The following is an 18,965-nucleotide window of genomic DNA, read 5'->3' on the forward strand; positions in this document are numbered from 1 at the left end:
GGCAGGTGCTAGTTCACAGGTTCAGAGGGGCAGGTGCTAGTTCACAGGTTCAGAGGGGCAGGTGCTAGTTCACCTGTTCAGAGGGGCAGGTGCTAGTTCACCTGTTCAGAGGGGCAGGTGCTAGTTCACCTGTTCAGAGGGGCAGGTGCTAGTTCACCTGTTCAGAGGGGCAGGTGCTAGTTCACCTGTTCAGAGGGGCAGGTGCTAGTTCACCTGTTCAGAGGGGCAGGTGCTAGTTCACAGGTTCAGAGGGGCAGGTGCTAGTTCACAGGTTCAGAGGGGCAGGTTGAACACAAACAAATAATAGAAGAGGAAATAAATTGTTTCTCAAACTACGGGTCGCGAACCAAATTGGGGTCTCGGGTAGGTGACAGCATTGAGATTTTTTTTTATTATAATAATAATAATACAAAAATATATATATTTTTTTTAATGTTCTGGCAACATATTTTGGCTAAATATGCCTCGTTTTATAAATGTGTATTGATAACAGTGCTGTAATAAAATGTTCTAATAAATATGCATGATCAAGTTCAACAACGTGTGCTTTTATTTTGATATTCCACGTTGAAATTACGCGATACATTGTGGGGTCCCCAAAATAAATCCTAAATAAAATGGGGTCACGGCATGAAAAGCTTTGAGAACCCCTACTCTAACTAACCCCTGCAGCGTGGAAGAGTGGGACATTTTAGGAGCATTTGTTGTGGTTGGGGGGGGGGGGGGGGGGCGGGGGAATACATGTCTCAAATGCGGACGAGATCCGGTTCAAACCAGTCGGGACAGTAATGAGCAAAACCCAACGCAGGACTGTAAACAATCAACTGCGACATCCAGAGCGATGCCCTTATCATGCTCTCATCCGTTCTCCTATCTGCTGGGAGGAAGGTGGGTGGGCGTGGGTGGGTGGGTGGGTGGGTCGGTGGGTGGGTGGGTGGGTGGGCGCACACGTGTGTGTCTGTGTGTGGGCAAGAGGATGTTGTTCTCCCCTTAGTGTAGCATAATAGCCGTGACTCCACCAATGACTGGGCAGTGAATGTAATGTTAATTGGCATGTATGAAGTGGCCACACACACACACACACACACACACACACACACACACACACCCTTAGCCTAAACAACACCCATTCATCTTACTCACATATAAACCCAGCCCAGACCCATGGCTTCAAATACCCTCCATGCTGGACATCCGTGACACACAGCTCGGACCAAGCACCCTGAGAGGCTCGCTCTGAACCAAGCACCCTGAGAGTCTCGCTCTGAACCAAGCACCCTGAGAGTCTCGCTCTGAACCAAGCACCCTGAGAGGCTCGCTCTGAACCAAGCACCCCGAGAGGCTCGCTCTGAACCAAGCACCCTGAGAGGCTCGCTCTGAACCAAGCACCCTGAGAGGCTCGCTCTGAACCAAGCACCCTGAGAGTCTCGCTCTGAACCAAGCACCCTGAGAGGCTCGCTCTGAACCAAGCACCCTGAGAGGCTCGCTCTGAACCAAGCACCCTGAGAGTCTCGCTCTGAACCAAGCACCCTGAGAGGCTCGCTCTGAACCAAGCACCCTGAGAGGCTCGCTCTGAACCAAGCACCCTGAGAGTCTCGTTCTGAACCAAGCACCCTGAGAGTCTCGCTCTGAACCAAGCACCCTGAGAGGCTCGCTCTGAACCAAGCACCCTGAGAGTCTCGCTCTGAACCAAGCACCCTGAGAGGCTCGCTCTGAACCAAGCACCCTGAGAGTCTCGCTCTGAACCAAGCACCCTGAGAGTCTCGCTCTGAACCAAGCACCCTGAGAGGCTCGCTCTGAACCAAGCACCCTGAGAGTCTCGCTCTGAACCAAGCACCCTGAGAGTCTCGCTCTGAGTCCACCTGCCGACACAACAGCAGATCGAAAGGTGAGCATCTGGTTTCACCGTGACCTCTAAGCCCTGACTGTAGAGATGATGATGATGATGATGATGATGATGATGATGATGATGATGATGATGATGATGATGATGATGATGTGGATCAGCTGTTCTGAATCTGACTCTGACCCTGCGACTGTGTGCGACCTTTCAAAAGGATACACTTCACTTTTAAATGCCGTTTGTTATAGAAAAGAAAATTGGATCCAACATGTTATGGCTTAAAACCCAATTTCCGACAATTAGTTATACTTTAAATTTTAAAAAAAAATCAATTTCTTGATTCAGAACAATTTGATCACGGATGAACAAAACTTTCAATGCAAATGGTTGATTTGAATTTCAGGGACTTTTTAAGCACCTTGTTAAAAGAAATTGGCTGTTTTCAAGGAATTCCAGGCCTTGACTTTTTTGTGGGAACCCTGTCTGACCACTGACTGTGTGGCTAGATGCTCTGCTCCGGGCGTGTGCTGCCGGCCGCGGCCCTGTGCCTGACGCTGCTGCTGGGGCACACCTGTGCCTCCCTCTCACCCAACACACTCCGACCCAAACGGGTAAGTAGCCTACAGGACAAACACGGGGATCTTTTGCTGCCTTTTCTATGTTTTCCCCCCCCTGTCTTTGTTTTGGTCCAGACCAGTGACCATTTTAACCCTTTCACTGCCACACCACAGGTTGACCCTTTACTATCACACTACCCACGGTTGAAAAGGTCAACCTGCTGTCGTGTGGCAGTGAAAGGGTTAACCTTCTGTGTATTGTCGCAGTGAAAGGGTTAACCGTTTGGTAGTGCGGCAGTGAAAGAGTTAACACCCATTTGAAGATGGTGTCGTCTTTATATTGAATCCAGAAGTAGCTGTTACTCTCTTCGTGCTAAACAGGGCTTTGCTTTATGTGTTGTTTTATATGTCCTTTGGTCATAACATCGGGGACCATGCTGGAAATAAGGGTTGTGTGGTGTTCTCCTTTAACCCCTGTGTGGTGTTCTCCTTTAACCCCTGTGTGGTGTTCTCCTTTAACCCTTGTGTGGTGTTCTCCTTTAACCCTTGTGTGGTGTTTTCCTTTAACCCTTGTGTTCTCCTGGGGCGGCTACGTGGCGTAGTGGGCAAGGCGCTCGCCACGAAATGCTGGAGACGCTGGGCTCGTCAGTTCGAGCCCAGCGCTCCACATTTGCTTTCAGTTTAGCTGGTCGTCCGTACTAATACACATTGGCCGTATTAGGGGGTGGGAAACTGATGGGTGGGGATCGGGCGTTGTGGACAGCGACTCCTACAGGTCGGTTGGTGCGCCTGCGCAGTAGAATCAGAAAGTGTCGGGGGCAGCGTGAGCCTCCCGCGCGTTACTCCTCGCCACTGAGAGATCGAGCTGCGCAGGTGAAAAGATGCAACTGCTGTTACCTCAAGTACCGGAGGGGACTTGTGCTATGTATGACTTAGTCCACATTGCAGCCGGCTTGTGGGAGGCAAGAAACAGCGTCTGTGACAGGGGAGGGTTGAATTGGATGATACGAAATTGGGATGGGAGAAAAATATAGAAAAATGGGAGAAAAAAGTGGATAAAAAAAAACTTGTGTTCTCCTTTAACCCTTGTGTGGTGTTCTCCTTTAACCCTTGTGTGGTGTTCTCCTTTAACCCTTGTGTGGTGTTCTCCTTTAACCCTTGTGTGGTGTTCTCCTTTAACCCCTGTGTGGTGTTCTGCTTTAACCCTTGTGTGGTGTTCTCCTTTAACCCCTGTGTGGTGTTCTGCTTTAACCCTTGTGTGGTGTTCTCCTTTAACCCTTGTGTGGTGTTCTCCTTTAACCCTTGTGTTCTCCTTTAACCCTTGTGTGGTGTTCTCCTTTAACCCTTGTGTTCTCCTTTAACCCTTGTGTGGTGTTCTCCTTTAACCCCTGTGTGGTGTTCTCCTTTAACCCTTGTGTGGTGTTCTCCTTTAACCCTTGTGTGGTGTTCTCCTTTAACCCTTGTGTGGTGTTCTCCTTTAACCCCTGTGTGGTGTTCTCCTTTAACCCTTGTGTGGTGTTCTCCTTTAACCCCTGTGTGGTGTTCTCCTTTAACCCTTGTGTGGTGTTCTCCTTTAACCCATGTGTGGTGTTCTCCTTTAACCCCTGTGTGGTGTTCTCCTTTAACCCTTGTGTTCTCCTTTAACCCTTGTGTGGTGTTCTCCTTTAACCCCTGTGTGGTGTTCTCCTTTAACCCCTGTGTGGTGTTCTCCTTTAACCCTTGTGTGGTGTTCTCCTTTAACCCCTGTGTGGTGTTCTCCTTTAACCCCTGTGTGGTGTTCTCCTTTAACCCTTGTGTTCTCCTTTAACCCTTGTGTGGTGTTCTCCTTTAACCCCTGTGTGGTGTTCTCCTTTAACCCTTGTGTGGTGTTCTCCTTTAACCCCTGTGTGGTGTTCTCCTTTAACCCTTGTGTGGTGTTCTCCTTTAACCCCTGTGTGGTGTTCTCCTTTAACCCCTGTGTGGTGTTCTCCTTTAACCCTTGTGTGGTGTTCTCCTTTAACCCCTGTGTGGTGTTCTCCTTTAACCCTTGTGTGGTGTTCTCCTTTAACCCCTGTGTGGTGTTCTCCTTTAACCCTTGTGTGGTGTTCTCCTTTAACCCGTGTGGTGTTCTCCTTTAACCCCTGTGTGGTGTTCTCCTTTAACCCCTGTGTGGTGTTCTCCTTTAACCCTTGTGTGGTGTTCTCCTTTAACCCTTGTGTGGTGTTCTCCTTTAACCCTTGTGTGGTGTTCTCCTTTAACCCTTGTGTGGTGTTCTCCTTTAACCCTTGTGTTCTCCTTTAACCCTTGTGTGGTGTTCTCCTTTAACCCTTGTGTTCTCCTTTAACCCTTGTGTGGTGTTCTCCTTTAACCCTTGTGTGGTGTTCTCCTTTAACCCTTGTGTGGTGTTCTCCTTTAACCCTTGTGTGGTGTTCTCTTTTAACCCTTGTGTGGTGTTCTCCTTTAACCCTTGTGTGGTGTTCTCCTTTAACCCTTGTGTGGTGTTTTTTTTGTTACTCACCCAATGTTTGCAGCCATAACAATTCATGTGGAAATTATTTAAAGATGTTAACTTTATCTCAATTACAAGCAATCTATACAGCATAATGGTTAATATTTCCCATTTACTTCTGCCAGATCCCATTTATCAATAAAGGTGCTATTCGTTTTTTGTGACAAAACACGACTATAAATAAATAGAATTCCATTATAATCAAGACAAGAATGGAATAAATCATGTTTATCTTGAGAAATATAAATGAAACAAGGTGGAGGCAGAGGGTTATGGGTCCACACCTCTCCCCCAGACCTGAACACTGTGCAGAGGGTTATGGGTCCACACCTCTCCCCCAGACCTGAACACTGTGCAGAGGGTTATGGGTCCACACCTCTCCCCCAGACCTGAACACTGTGCAGAGGGTTATGGGTCCACACCTCTCCCCCAGACCTGAACACTGTGCAGAGGGTTATGGGTCCACACCTCTCCCCCAGATGCCTTTACTGTGTATTTAACTTGCTGCTTTCTCCAGGGTTCCCAGACATTGCTAAATGAAATTCAAGGACTTTCAAGTACTTTCCTAAGAACTATTTTTCATTTTAAAAGGGCATTTAAAAGGATACACTTCATTTTTAAATTGTGTTTTTATAGAAAAAAAATCTGATCCAATATTTATGGCTTAAAACCAATTTCCAACAATTAGTTACACTTTAAATTAAAAAAAAAAATCCTTTCTTGATTCAGAAAAAATTGCTCATGGGTTGATTTGAATTTCAAGGACTTTTTAAGCACCTTGTTAAAAAATGGGTTGTTTTCAAGGAATTTGTTTTAAAAAATCAAGCACTTTAAGCACTTCAAGGACCTTGTGCGAATCCCGTCTCTCTGCAGGACGTGACCTGGCTGGTCCAGGAGTTCTTCCCCGGCCTGCCCGAGCGCTCGGAGCAGGGAGACCTCTCTCCGGGAGACGCAGGCGACCTGAGCCCCAACCTGGAGGGTGGTCACGCCCAGTCTGCCACCTTCCTCGCCCCCCTGGAGCACCTGCCTGTTCAACACCAACACAGGAACCACCACCACCACCACAAGAGGTAAGAGGAGCCACACATGCCCAATCACATACAGTGGAACCTGGGGTCTGAATTTCACCAGACCAGACAATATCATTTCTTAATTGCTTTTACCATCTCAATATGTGGTATAGTCACGTAGATTCTGTTTGATCCATACCTGGAATAAGAGCCATTTTTGGAACTTTCTTAACCCTTTCACTGCCACACTACAGAAGGTGAACCTTTCACTAACCACACTACAGAAGGTTAACCTTTCACTACCACACTACAGACAGTTTACCCTTTCACTACCACACTACAGACGGTTAAGTGTGGTAGTGAAAGGGTTAACCTTGTGTAGTGTGGTTGTGAAAGGGTTAACCTTGTGTAGTGTGGTTGTGAAAGGGTTAACACTTTGGTAGTGTGGCAATATGAATCAGAATCGCAATTCAATCGCAATTCAGAATACAAGTCTGTTTTATTCCAGTGGTTGTACACATTTCCAATGTATACCAAAAATGTACAGCCACAAAACACAGAATACCGGTATATAATTAAAAGGTAATATTTGCTTATCTGTCTAGTGTTAGAAATTGTATCAAAAGATCAGTTAACGGTACTAGAGACTGAAAACATCTCGACATTCATGGTGCCATCTGTCTGAAGCACTGATTGGTGCCATCTGTCTGAAGCACTGATTGGTGCCATCTGTCTGAAGCACTGATTGGTGCCATCTGTCTGAAGCACTGATTGGGCCTTTAGGTTTTTAGATTAACCCTTTCACTGCCACATGACAGGTTAGCCCTTTACTATCACACAACCGATGGCGATGCATCGCCGTCGGTTGTGTGATAGTAAAGGGCTAACCTTCTGTATTGTCACAGTGAAAGGGTTAACCGGCTGTCGTGTGGCAGTGAAAGGGTGGCACTGGCTGGCAACGTGCCATGGTGATGGGTAGAAGTGACACACGTGCAGCCGTTATCTAAATGTAAGACTATTTGGTTATAATAATAATAATAATAAATTATACTTGTAGTGCACTTTTCGTTCACTATAGATCCCAAAGTGCTACAGGGTTAAAAGATAGTTAAAAAAGTATTATTATTAATAATTATACAATTAAAATTAAATTAAAAACAGTTAAAAACATAGTATGAACAGAAGATTTAAAACAACAGCACAAGAAAAAGATTTATCACAAGAAATAGCTAGCAATCAAAGGCCTTTTGAAATAGGAATGTTTTCAGGCCTGCTTTAAAAGAGGCTCTGTGGTGCCCTCAGCTGGATGGGGAGGCGTGGTGCAGCCGTGCAGAAGGCTTGGTCCCCCCAGGGTGCAGAGAGGAGCAGGCTACCTGCAGGTCTGAGGGTCCCCCAGGGTGCAGAGCCTGGTACTGGGGACCCGGAGGAGCAGGCTACCTGCAGATCTGAGGGTCCCCCAGGGTGCAGAGCCTGGTACTGGGGACCCGGAGGAGCAGGCTACCTGCAGATCTGAGGGTCCCCCAGGGTGCAGAGCCTGGTACTGGGGACCCGGAGGAGCAGGCTACCTGCAGATCTGAGGGTCCCCCAGGGTGCAGAGCCTGGTACTGGGGACCTGGAGGAGCAGGCTACCTGCAGGTCTGAGGGTCCCCCAGGGTGCAGAGCCTGGTACTGGGGACCCGGAGGAGCAGGCTACCTGCAGGTCTGAGGGTCCCCCAGGGTGCAGAGCCTGGTACTGGGGACCTGGAGGAGCAGGCTACCTGCAGGTCTGAGGGTCCCCCAGGGTGCAGAGCCGGGTACTGGGGACCTGGAGGAGCAGGCTACCTGCAGGTCTGAGGGTCCCCCAGGGTGCAGAGCCGGGTACTGGGGACCTGGAGGAGCAGGCTACCTGCAGGTCTGAGGGTCCCCCAGGGTGCAGAGCCTGGTACTGGGGACCTGGAGGAGCAGGCTACCTGCAGGTCTGAGGGTCCCCCATGGTGAAGAGCCTGGTACTGGGGACCTGGAGGAGCAGGCTACCTGCAGGTCTGAGGGTCCCCCAGGGTGCAGAGCCTGGTACTGGGGACCCGGAGGAGCAGGCTACCTGCAGGTCTGAGGGTCCCCCAGGGTGCAGAGCCTGGTACTGGGGACCTGGAGGAGCAGGCTACCTGCAGGTCTGAGGGTCCCCCAGGGTGCAGAGCCGGGTACTGGGGACCTGGAGGAGCAGGCTACCTGCAGATCTGAGGGTCCCCCAGGGTGCAGAGAGGAGCAGGCTACCTGCAGATCTGAGGGTCCCCCAGGGTGCAGAGAGGAGCAGGCTACCTGCAGATCTGAGGGTCCCCCAGGGTGCAGAGAGGAGCAGGCTACCTGCAGGTCTGAGGGTCCCCCAGGGTGCAGAGAGGAGCAGGCTACCTGCAGATCTGAGGGTCCCCCAGGGTGCAGAGAGGAGCAGGCTACCTGCAGATCTGAGGGTCCCCCAGGGTGCAGAGAGGAGCAGGCTACCTGCAGGTCTGAGGGTCCCCCAGGGTGCAGAGAGGAGCAGGCTACCTGCAGATCTGAGGGTCCCCCAGGGTGCAGAGGAGCAGGCTACCTGCAGATCTGAGGGTCCCCCAGGGTGCAGAGAGGAGCAGGCTACCTGCAGGTCTGAGGGTCCCCCAGGGTGCAGAGAGGAGCAGGCTACCTGCAGATCTGAGGGTCCCCCAGGGTGCAGAGAGGAGCAGGCTACCTGCAGATCTGAGGGTCCCCCAGGGTGCAGAGAGGAGCAGGCTACCTGCAGATCTGAGGGTCCCCCAGGGTGCAGAGAGGAGCAGGCTACCTGCAGATCTGAGGGTCCCCCAGGGTGCAGAGGAGCAGGCTACCTGCAGATCTGAGGGTCCCCCAGGGTGCAGAGAGGAGCAGGCTACCTGCAGATCTGAGGGTCCCCCAGGGTGCAGAGGAGCAGGCTACCTGCAGATCTGAGGGGACGGGTGGAGGATTGTGGAGTGGTGAGTTCCTGAAGGTAGAGGGGTGCGTGTCCGTTTATGCAGTTATGGGTGAGCAGCAGGATTTTGAGGTTGATCCGGGATGAGATGGGGAGCCAGTGTAGTGAGTGGAGGATGGGGGTTGTTAGCCCCCTTCGGGACTGTGATGCACCGAGTGAATACACCGTCCCTTATACCTTCATAGAAAAATCCCATAATTAACTCTGTCTCGCTTTTCTCTATCAAAACACTCGTCGTACAAGTATCGCAGAGAAATTTCAAAGGTACTCACAGTTGAACGAGGGTTTCGGACAGACAAACGCTAGGGTTTGAAAGCTCTGCGTTGCTAATAAAGATTTTAACAAATTTTTATAAACTGGTCAACGCGCCTTTATTTACGGCTTTGGGTGCCTGATGCGCTATGATCACAGCGCATCAGGCAGCTAAAGCCGCTTTGAGCCGTGTTGACCAGTTTATAAAAAATATTTTAAAAGTTTATTAGCAACGCCAAGCTTTCAAACCCTAGCGTTTGTCTGTCCGAAACCCTCGTGCAACTGTCAGTACCTTTGAAATTTCTCTCTATCTTTTGATAGAGAAAAGCGAGACAGAGTTAATTATGGGATTTTTCTATGTTTTCAGACTCTCATCAGAGTCCTGGTTGGCAGCTTGTGAATGAATGAATGAAAACTTTATTTAACAGATTGCAGAATGGGTACAATACAGTACGGCTCAATACACACAATTGTTAAGGGGATGCAGACCAGAGAAAGACTTTCGTCTTGTTTACATCAGGGTCCCCCATTTTCAATTCATAGTGACATTTATGACATACACAACATACATGCCATCATGACATTTATGGCATAGGGACATACATGATATACAGGTATTTAGTACTATATATATTGTGTTCATTTAAAATCCCATATAACATTAACTAGTATTTGATTTGATTTGATTTGTATTTGTCTCGAACATAGAAACATAAAACAAGTTTAAAAAACAAAAAGGTAAATAAATAGTCAAAGACTATTTCCATACAATAAGTGTTCGAGAAGGAACAGGGGGAAGTAAAACAACTTATCAAGCCCTGCCCCTTCCTTACAATATTTGACATTATAATTTAATAAAAATAATATAACAAATAATAAAAAATAAAATAAAAGTACAGTTTTTTATATATCCAAATATCCAAATGAGAAAAAATAATAGAGTCACATTACTGCTCAAGCTCCTCTCTCTCATGTGTCCATAAGTGCTTGTTTATAGCTACCTTTAAATGTATTGATATTTTTGCTTAATTTTATATTCGCATCCAGACCATTCCAGAGTGATACCCCACAAACTGCAATGCACATACTTTTTAAGAGTTGTACGTACCGTAGGTTGCTTTAAAGCTAATGTCCCTCTAAAATTCTAAACACTCTCTCTAGCCGTGAACATTTTTTTAATGTTGCTTGGTAATTTGTTTTTTATTGCCAGAAACATAATTTGTGCAGATTTGAATTTGATTAAGTCCATGAATTTTAATGTTTGACTGCTTACAAACAGACTATTTGTGCGATCTAAATATCTACCATGATGTACTATCCGTATGGCTCTTTTTTGCAGTGTATGAGATGATTGCAAGTTGTTATTAGCAAAATGTCATCTTAAAAGGAACAACAACCACATTAAAGGAAATTCCCGTACCATCTCCTCCAGAGTCAGACAAGAAGGTTTTACCTCTGTGTGTTCAGTTCAAAACTATCCAGCTGCACATTAGCACACTTGCTTGTTTGTACAGTGCCCCCCACCCCCCCTCCAATGTAAATTACCCAGTATGGTTGTCAATATCCCAATGTACCCAATCCCCCCCCCCCCCCCCCCCCACACACACAACCCCACCCAACCTCCTCCAATGTACAGTTTTTACATCAAATGTATATACTCCCTTTTCTTGACTCTTTTTGTATCACAAACAGTACTGTATTTGCAAATCTGGTTTGTCATAAATGTATAGATGGGTATTGAGCTGTACTGTATTGTACCCATTCTGCAATCTGTTAATAAAGTTTTCAATCAATCAATCAAGCCTATTAGCTTAGCACAATGAATGGAAGTTGAACACCTCTCCCAGAGGCAAGACAAACTCTAACCGTAACCAACTTCGAAAGAGTGCCTAAGCTTAACCGGCGAAAGAACTTGCCGTCACACGATTGGTGCACATGTCACATGACCAGAAACGTCAGTGGCCAATCAGATCGCGCAAACCGACAACCACCTTAGGGAAAGCATTCACGCCCATATTCACGCCTCCCGGAGTTTGAACTAGGCTACCGGTACTGTCCGCTTCCATTCATTGTGCTAAGCTAGGCTAACATGCAGCCAGATAGCTTTCTACTGAAGGCACAGAGAGGAAATTGGTATCTATCTTCTTGTCTGACTGCGGAGAAGACAGTAAGCACATTTCACATCATGTTGGCGTGCCTTTAAAGTCTAAAATAAAAAAAATAAAAGAAATAAGCATGGGTGGAAATTAACTAAGCACTTAGACTAATAGACAATTATGAGGTATTTGTACTTCCAACACAAGTTGTAAGTAAGCATTTGTACTCAAGTATTGTACTAATGTGCAACTTTGAATATGGGTTGTAAGTAACTAAGCATACTTTCCATAAAGGCTTTTGCATTATATACATCTAATAAAAGTGTGTACTTTTTAACTTTGAGCCAACAAGGCAAGGAAGTGGACCAGCAGCCTGTATGGCTTGACCTGTAGATGTTTGTGTAGGACTAGCCCTTCATTACAGAAGATATCTGCAGGACATCATGGAGCAAATACTTTCACTTTTGATCATCGAGTATATTGAATACATTCACTTGAGTACAACTTCAAAAGGAGGATGTTTAATTTGACCAAGTAGTATCTGTACTTTTACTTTATCTTAAAAGTGCCATCGCTAAAATGTTTATGTAGACATTTTCCTTTTAATAATACATCCAGAGCTTTTAGAAATGTGCATAATAAAAAAATTGCCCCCCCCCCCCCCCCCCAAATAAACGATTAATTTATTATTGATAATTTAAAAAAAATATTGGCAGGTCCAAAATGAATCTTGTTTACATGTTGCATGCACATATTGTTGTACATGTTGTGTACATCCCATTTTACCCAGGTGGAATGCAGCATATCGGATATTATGACAGGTAGGCTGGTGCTGTAGTGCGACATCTAGTGGCTGAATGTTATCATAGCACCTTTAAAAAGGGTTTGGGATCTTCCATCAAGATTAATGTAGCCAAGCAGTTGTATAGAAAAAACTAAAATGTTAGGCTGTGTCATGTTATATGTTATGTTAGATAAAGTTATAATAAATAAAGATAAACAGTAATGTGGCTGACTGAGCTTCTCTCCTTTATCCTGCTGCATCGCCAGGAGGAAGGCAGCTCCTCTGGACACCATCGGTTCTCTCAAGTCCCGCCCAGCAGCTGAAAGGTAAAAGAGGAGGCGGGACTCAGGCTCGGGGGAACTACACACCAGTTCAGAATTAATTCATGTTATTCCTAGACAACCCAAAGATATTGGTGAACACAAACTCTTTCAAATGCAAAAATGAGGGTGCTAAAACTATACCTGTGTGAAGTCATCAAGTATCCATGTTGCCCCCCTTTAACTTTTTTTTTAAAGACATGTCCATCTTTTTTCATTTTCTATGTACAATATAATAGACTTATCATTTTTACAATATACTGTATATATTTATAATGATGATGTCTCTTAAACAATCAAATCTATGACAATAGGACATGTTGCCGACGCTGTGCTTCTGTTGCAGGAGCCCGAGGACGACTGGGACGAGTTGAAGAATCACCGGCTGCCGTGTTCCTTCACCGCTTGTGTTGTCAACTTAACAGTGTAAACAAACATGGTGATTAACTAACTCGTTACAGTTATCATGTTTGTGCACTCCAAGTTATTTAATAACTTCTTTTAGACTAACCAAGCGAGACACTGCATCTCCCTCTAGTGGTTTTACATGTGAACTGGACAAATACATCTCTGTATGCATCTCTGTCTTAACTAAATGTTAAAACAAATAATAATAAAAGATTAAAAAAACAAAGACATTTCAAAGGCATGCCCTTATTCCATTAGGAGATAACGCAAATGAAGTATACAGTACAACATGCATATTCCCCAAACTTTTTTTTTCTCTTTAATTATTTTTCAAGCTACAGTTAAAGAAAACAATATCAGAATGCCGAAAATATAACTTTTTCTTGGCTATTTTCTCTCTTCACTTTCACATATGTACATTTGTCAAAGAACAAGGTATATACAGAGAATCTGAACCGTGGCGGGGAGGGTACATTAGCTTTTTGGGGACAAGACATGACTCTCCCACCACCACTGACGAAAACAAAAAAGGTAAAACCCAACCAACATAAAAAAAAAAAAACAATGCCACTACTCGTGTGACAACTCATCTTTCTGTACACACAACTACAGTCAACTTCGTTTTCAGAGACAATCATAAGTCCACCCTCTGATCTGAGAGATATCTCTTATCCTGCTTTTCAGAAAGCTAAGAAAAAGAAAAAAGAAAACGTTTTACAACCTTTCATGCTCGGTCTTGGGGCCACTTCTACACGGTAAAGCAAGGGCCCACCTTTCACTTCTGAACCAAACCACCCCCCCACCCCCCCCCCGAATAAGATGTCTTTCAAAACAAAAAAACGCACACAAAATGGAAGTGGAAACAAAGAGACAAAAAGCTTAACAGGCTTCAATGTTCCAAAAAAAATAAAAAATAAGAAGTGTCATTTTTAGAGGGCTGTTGGTGGTCGACAAGCCAGATAGGAGAAGAAAAAAAGCGCCGAATCGCAAAATGTAGATAAACAAGCTACAACAGGTTAATTTAACTCTACTTTTACATCAGCTGAAAGCTAGTCATATCTGTAATTACACCCAAATATATCAGCTGAAAGCTAGTCATATCTGTAATTACACCCAAATATACAGCGGGACTGGAGGTCTGGGTCCCTGTTTAAAAGAAATAATAAAAAGTGCACTGTTGACTCCGTGCGCATTAACGCCGGCGATTCAACATTCAGATTTAATCTGGTATTTCTTTGAATAAAGAAACTCAAAAAACATCCTACAAGAGTGAGATCTCCAGGGCTTTAACGCTCAGTGAAGCTACTGAGAACCTAAGTAGACGAACGAGAAAATAAAAATGCCAAAATACAATCAAATAAAAACGAGCTGCCCCATCTAAGCACTAAGACACTTTCTGAACACATTAACAGGAGTGTCCCGCGTTCCTTCTCTGTAGCTCTGGGTTTGTCCAGGAGTGACAGGAGTGTCCCGCGTTCCTTCTCTGTAGCTCTGGGTTTGTCCAGGAGTGACAGGACTGTCCCGCGTTCCTTCTCTGTAGCTCTGGGTTTGTCCAGGAGTGACAGGACTGTCCCGCGGACCTTCTCTGTAGCTCTGGGTTTGTCCAGGAGTGACAGGACTGTCCCGCGGACCTTCTCTGTAGCTCTGGGTTTGTCCAGGAGTGACAGGACTGTCCCGCGTTCCTTCTCTGTACCTCTGGGTTTGTCCAGGACCTTCTCTGTAGCTCTGGGTTTGTCCAGGACCTTCTGTGTAGCTCTGGGTTTGTCCAGGAGTGACAGCAGCATTGCATTGATTACCAATTCAGAAGACGTGGCGGTTGCTTAAGTTGATCAAACGTAAGAAAATACTAAATTTTCTTTGGAACACTGACGGGTCTCATCAGTATCCTCGAGAAATTAATTTCCAATTCGTTGGCACGCAGCTCCCGCTGTGACCGAGTTGATATTTTTGTGCATATCTCTTAACGTCAAAATTAACCGTGAAGCCAGTCGAGACGGCCAATTTAATCAAGTCAGAAATAAACATTTCTCCACTGTAATTTTCATTTTCCATGTCCAGTTTTCAGAGAGGCAAAAAAGAGAAAAAATCTCCTTGATGGATAAATAAGAATGCTTGTGATTGTCAAAAGAAAACCTACAAACTGACAATACCAGTTGCCGTCCGGGTGGGTTCAGGCCATGTGTGCTGTAGGCATCAAAGAAAAACAATGGTGCCGAGAGAACAGGGGCGTGTGGCGTCTTCCCCCCGCGGTCCTCTAGGGGTCCTTCTTGTGCCCTGACCGTCGTGTGTCCCTGCACTTGTGGCAATAGAAGATGTCCGGAACGTTGGACTTCTTGATCTTGGCGCAGGACAAGTGGACCCATATGCTGCACTGGTTGCACTCGATCATCGGCCGGCCTGCAAACGGCTTGCCACAGTAACAGGTGATCAAGTCCCAAGAGTCGTCACCTGTGGAGCAAAAGGGTAAATTAGGTTAAAAAAAAAGGGTACTTTACTTGATGACCAACTCACCATTCAGTGCATAACAGGCTATTTATTTTACATTTATTTTGTATTTAATGGTGGGTTTGTTCTTGATTTATTGTGATGTTTCTTCTTGACTAGTTTAAAGAAGACTTGTGATTTTGGGCTTTTTTACAAATACATTTGATTTGAATGAAAACCGGGAGGAAGAGAAAGCAATGTCGGACAACTCGAGATATCCTAATCAGACACTGTTGAGAAATGAGACCAATTTGAAAAGATTCAAGAGTTCTCTCGCAGCGGAAAAGCACGATCATCACGTACCAGACTCCACCATGATGTCTTCGTCCGCGATCCAGGTCTCGCCCTCGCTGGAGCTCATCTCCGCCTCCCTGGTGGAGTCCTCCGCTTGCATCTTCGCGGCGAGACCCTGCGTGCTCGGCGTGTGCCCCGCCAGCTCCTCCCTGATAGGCTGGACGTCGGTGTGGGCGTGGCCGGTCTCCGAGTCCGTCTCGCTCTGAGTGGCCGAGCTCTTCAGCTTCTTCTGTGTTTTGGGTTGTTTGGGGTTTTTGCTCCGCTTGATGCGGGCCCTCTTCTCCCCCCCACTGCTGCCACTTTCTATGCCCCCGATGGAAGAGCCCAGAGACAACTTTTTCATTTTTTTGTCTTTCTTGCGCTCTGCCTTCGTGACCGCCTGGCTGTCGTACAGGGAGTCTTTGAGGCGCATCTTGTCCAACAGGGTGCTGTCCGAATGCATGCGCCGCATGCTCTTGCCCTTGTTAGCGCGGGCCTTGCGGACAAACGTGTGGATGGTGTGGATGTCTGAACTTCCGTCTCCCCAACTGGCACCCATAGAGCTGCCGCCTCCGCCACCCTCCGCTGACACGCCTGAACTGTGTGCAGAGCTGGAGGATGTGGGGGACCATGAACTTTCCTACAAAGAAAAAAAAATACAAAACAGAAAGAACCATCAGCATCTTCCCACAACTTGAAGGTAACAGGATTTTAAACTTGGGCCAGGACTAATATTCATAGTCATTTATAAAACAATAGAACTGAGAACTTACCTCTTTTGGGCTGGGGATGTAACCTGCATACGCCAGGACAAAGTTGCAGAACTTGTTGAAGTCTTCAACTGTCCTCTTTCTCCTCTCTGGAGGCTACAAGGAGTACATAAGATAAGATGATCCTTTATTAATCATTTAATCCCCTTGGGGAAATTCAGGGTCAAAGCAGCATGGGGGGGAGGGGGGATACAGGGTGGGGGATACAGAGCTTCACAGTTCTATACATTCCAGTATCTATATATACACTATAGATACAATATAAATACAAATACAATATAATATAAAAAAGTACAAAATAATATTTAATAATAATATTTATAAATAAAAAAGTATCTTTTAACATTAAAACATGTCCGGATACATGCAATGTAAAGCTCATACAACATTATCTCGAGGCAAAGCTCGGAATTACACTAGTAATAGCACAGGTAGTGAAGTTTGCTTACCAGAGGCTCCGTTTTGCACGTCAACAATGAATCTATGAAGGAGAGAAAAGAGAAACCGTTTAAGTGCAGAGAAAATGATTCGATACTTTAGCTTCAGTATACATCTATAGTTAAAACACAAGGGGAAGGATAATGTTAGCATTAGCTTGTTGATGTTAGCTAGCTCTCGCATTGCGGGGTTGTAACGGAAAGTGCTGCGGTAACGTTACTTTAGCGGCTCGGTGTTGCATCAACGGTGGCCACCGTCACACCTATAGGAACGGTGCTAAATCACGTTACTCTGTCAACAACCGCGGTTGGGCAGCTAGTGTGAACACTGACAGTACTATAACTAGGTTAGCCTGCCAATAGCATTAGTAGTTATCAACGTTAGCCCGGTTCGCTAACTCGCCATGTCATTATTATTTTTTTTTATATCTACCTAACGTAGACTAGCAGCACGTAATGCAGAATTATTCATTCACACAAAATGGCAAGCCAACGTTATAATGTCAACTAGCACCACCGTGAATATGTTATCGTGTCAATGTTAGCCGATAGTAACGCTTGGCCGATAGTAACGCTTGGCCGATAGTAACGTTGGCCGATGCTAACGTTAGCCGATACTAACGTTAGCCGACAGTTAACACTCGGTGCGGGGCTCGACGGCGTGCAGCGACAGTGTGGTCAGCCGAGGGGAGGCTCGCGGTACACTATGGCGTCTTCTTTGTAGGTTAACATTGTCACTCCTTGATACCGCAGCCCGACCAGTAACCACGCCACTGCTTGTGTTCAACAAGAGACGGGTTACAGTTGGCGTGGCTTGTTATTATGGGGATAATAATAATAATAACTACGGTAACGGTGTCAGCAGCAGCAGCTCTCTCGGCTAACAGCTAGCAGGGTGTGCTCTCTGCCGCCAGTCTGAACCTCACCACTCACCACCATCATCCAGTCAACAGTCGCGTCTTAAACAATAGTCATATTTATCGTGAGTTTGACCCCCATCGTCGGCAAACTTAAGCTACGATGATACATGTATTTGTGTGTGTTGTTGTAGCTAATGTCCGCTAGCTAGTGCTCTGTGCTGCCTGTGGCGCGGTGTTAGCCGAGGTGGCTGTTAGCTTGAATTCACCAGCATCACAATTGTGTGCAAATCAACATTAAACCACAACTTGGTGTCAAGTGGCTTGTTGTTGGTTTCACCCCGAATTTAACGCTATAACCCGTCACTTTACATCGATGATCTAACAATAGCTGAAAATAACAAAGTTACACACACACACAGTAGTAAGAAGCTAACATCTAGCGTCGATGCTAACTAACCCGAATGCTACCACAGCTAGCTCTCGTATTAATCCAAACAATAAGTCTTTGACGTGCCGATCAGACAGTGTGGTCACCGTGTGTGTTGTGACGACGAAGACATTACCTTGGTGGTCGGACATTATTTCGAGCATTGTCGCCTCGGCAACAACAACAAGGCCCTGCAGGCAGAGGGTTCCAGCGGCGAGGAGGAGCCCCGGCGCGAGGAGCTGTCCGCCCGGGCAGCAGGGGACCGGAGGACCAGGACCGAACCCGGGTCGTTGTGGATCCAACCGAGGGAGAAGAGAGACGACGCTAAAGCACCAAAGTAGAAGCAGAAAGCTCCTCTCTTCACGTCACACAGCAGCAGCAACAAGCTAACGTTAGCTCGCATGCAGCAGCAGCAGCTAGTATAATGTTTCTTCGTCACAGATTGCAGGAATAATAATCCGAGCAGCAGCGATCATCAAATGTTGCAGAACGAGAGACGGGCCGGCGGTGTGTCCTCCTCCTCCTCCGCGATCGCCACTAGCTGTGCACGCTGCCCATCATCGTGCACGAAAAGCGATTATTCTGCCGCCGGTTTTCAGCCGCAAGTTGGACGTTTTTTTTCATCAGCAATACAAGAAGCAACAAACGACGAGTTGGACTAAAAAAAAAAAAATTGCGTGTCCGTGTCGTCGTCCTCTTGCGCGCCCGCCGCCTGGAGTCACCGCGGTGTGTGTGTGGACGCGCTGCGGGAGCCTCCCCGGGGGCGGGGCCACGTCGTGACGTCACGGCGACACGGTCACATGCATGCTGGGTACCGTAGTTCACTGTGTTATGAATATATATATTTTTTCGAATGTTTACAAATAAAAATAAATAAACAGAAAAATAATTCAGATTTTTTTTATACAAATGGCGGCTGCGTGGCGCAGTGGACAAGGCGCTCGCCACTAATGCAGGATATGCTGGGTTTCGAGCCCAGCTCTCGGCGTTGCTTCCGGCTTGG

The 18,965-nt window shown here is 46.3% G+C and overlaps 2 protein-coding genes across 3 annotated transcripts; one reads left to right on the plus strand and one right to left on the minus strand.

Moving 5' to 3' along the window:
- The first annotated feature begins 1,191 nt into the window (after positions 1-1,191).
- Positions 1,192-12,937, plus strand: LOC311248105 (uncharacterized protein). Of its 2 annotated transcripts, none has more exons than XM_084339055.1 (5): positions 1,192-1,888; positions 2,291-2,454; positions 5,762-5,958; positions 12,250-12,309; positions 12,650-12,937. In XM_084339055.1, exons 2-5 carry the CDS (start codon positions 2,350-2,352, stop codon positions 12,675-12,677), a joined length of 390 nt encoding a protein of 129 aa, XP_084195181.1. In that variant the 5' UTR covers positions 1,192-1,888; positions 2,291-2,349; the 3' UTR covers positions 12,678-12,937. The 2 variants fall into 2 exon arrangements, with proteins under 2 accessions (XP_084195181.1, XP_084195180.1); XM_084339054.1 differs by having other exon boundaries at positions 2,350-2,454.
- A 102-nt stretch (positions 12,938-13,039) lies between these two features.
- LOC311248103 (PHD finger protein 23B-like) lies at positions 13,040-18,640 on the minus strand. The gene is made up of 5 exons (XM_084339052.1): positions 18,099-18,640; positions 16,688-16,719; positions 16,242-16,334; positions 15,499-16,108; positions 13,040-15,159 (listed from the first exon to the last, which is right to left on the minus strand). Exons 1-5 carry the CDS (start codon positions 18,124-18,126, stop codon positions 14,966-14,968), a joined length of 957 nt encoding a protein of 318 aa, XP_084195178.1. The 5' UTR covers positions 18,127-18,640; the 3' UTR covers positions 13,040-14,965.
- Between the last annotated feature and the right edge of the window lie 325 nt (positions 18,641-18,965).

The sequence above is a fragment of the Notolepis coatsorum genome (genome assembly GCF_963971535.1).
Source record: "Notolepis coatsorum genome assembly, contig: SCAFFOLD_928, whole genome shotgun sequence".
NCBI lineage: Eukaryota > Metazoa > Chordata > Actinopteri > Aulopiformes > Paralepididae > Notolepis > Notolepis coatsorum.

Coding starts and splice junctions, on each gene's coding strand:
- LOC311248105 (XM_084339055.1), top strand. CDS start 2,350: ATGCTCTGCTCCGGGCGTGTGCTGCCGGCCGCGGCCCTGTGCCTGACG. Junction 2,455..5,761: donor ACACACTCCGACCCAAACGG/GTAAGTAGCCTA, acceptor GTCTCTCTGCAG/GACGTGACCTGGCTGGTCCA. Junction 12,310..12,649: donor TCCCGCCCAGCAGCTGAAAG/GTAAAAGAGGAG, acceptor CTTCTGTTGCAG/GAGCCCGAGGACGACTGGGA.
- LOC311248103 (XM_084339052.1), bottom strand. CDS start 18,126: ATGCTCGAAATAATGTCCGACCACCAAG. Junction 16,720..18,098: donor AATAATGTCCGACCACCAAG/GTAATGTCTTCG, acceptor TCTCCTTCATAG/ATTCATTGTTGACGTGCAAA. Junction 16,109..16,241: donor ACATCCCCAGCCCAAAAGAG/GTAAGTTCTCAG, acceptor TTTTCTTTGTAG/GAAAGTTCATGGTCCCCCAC.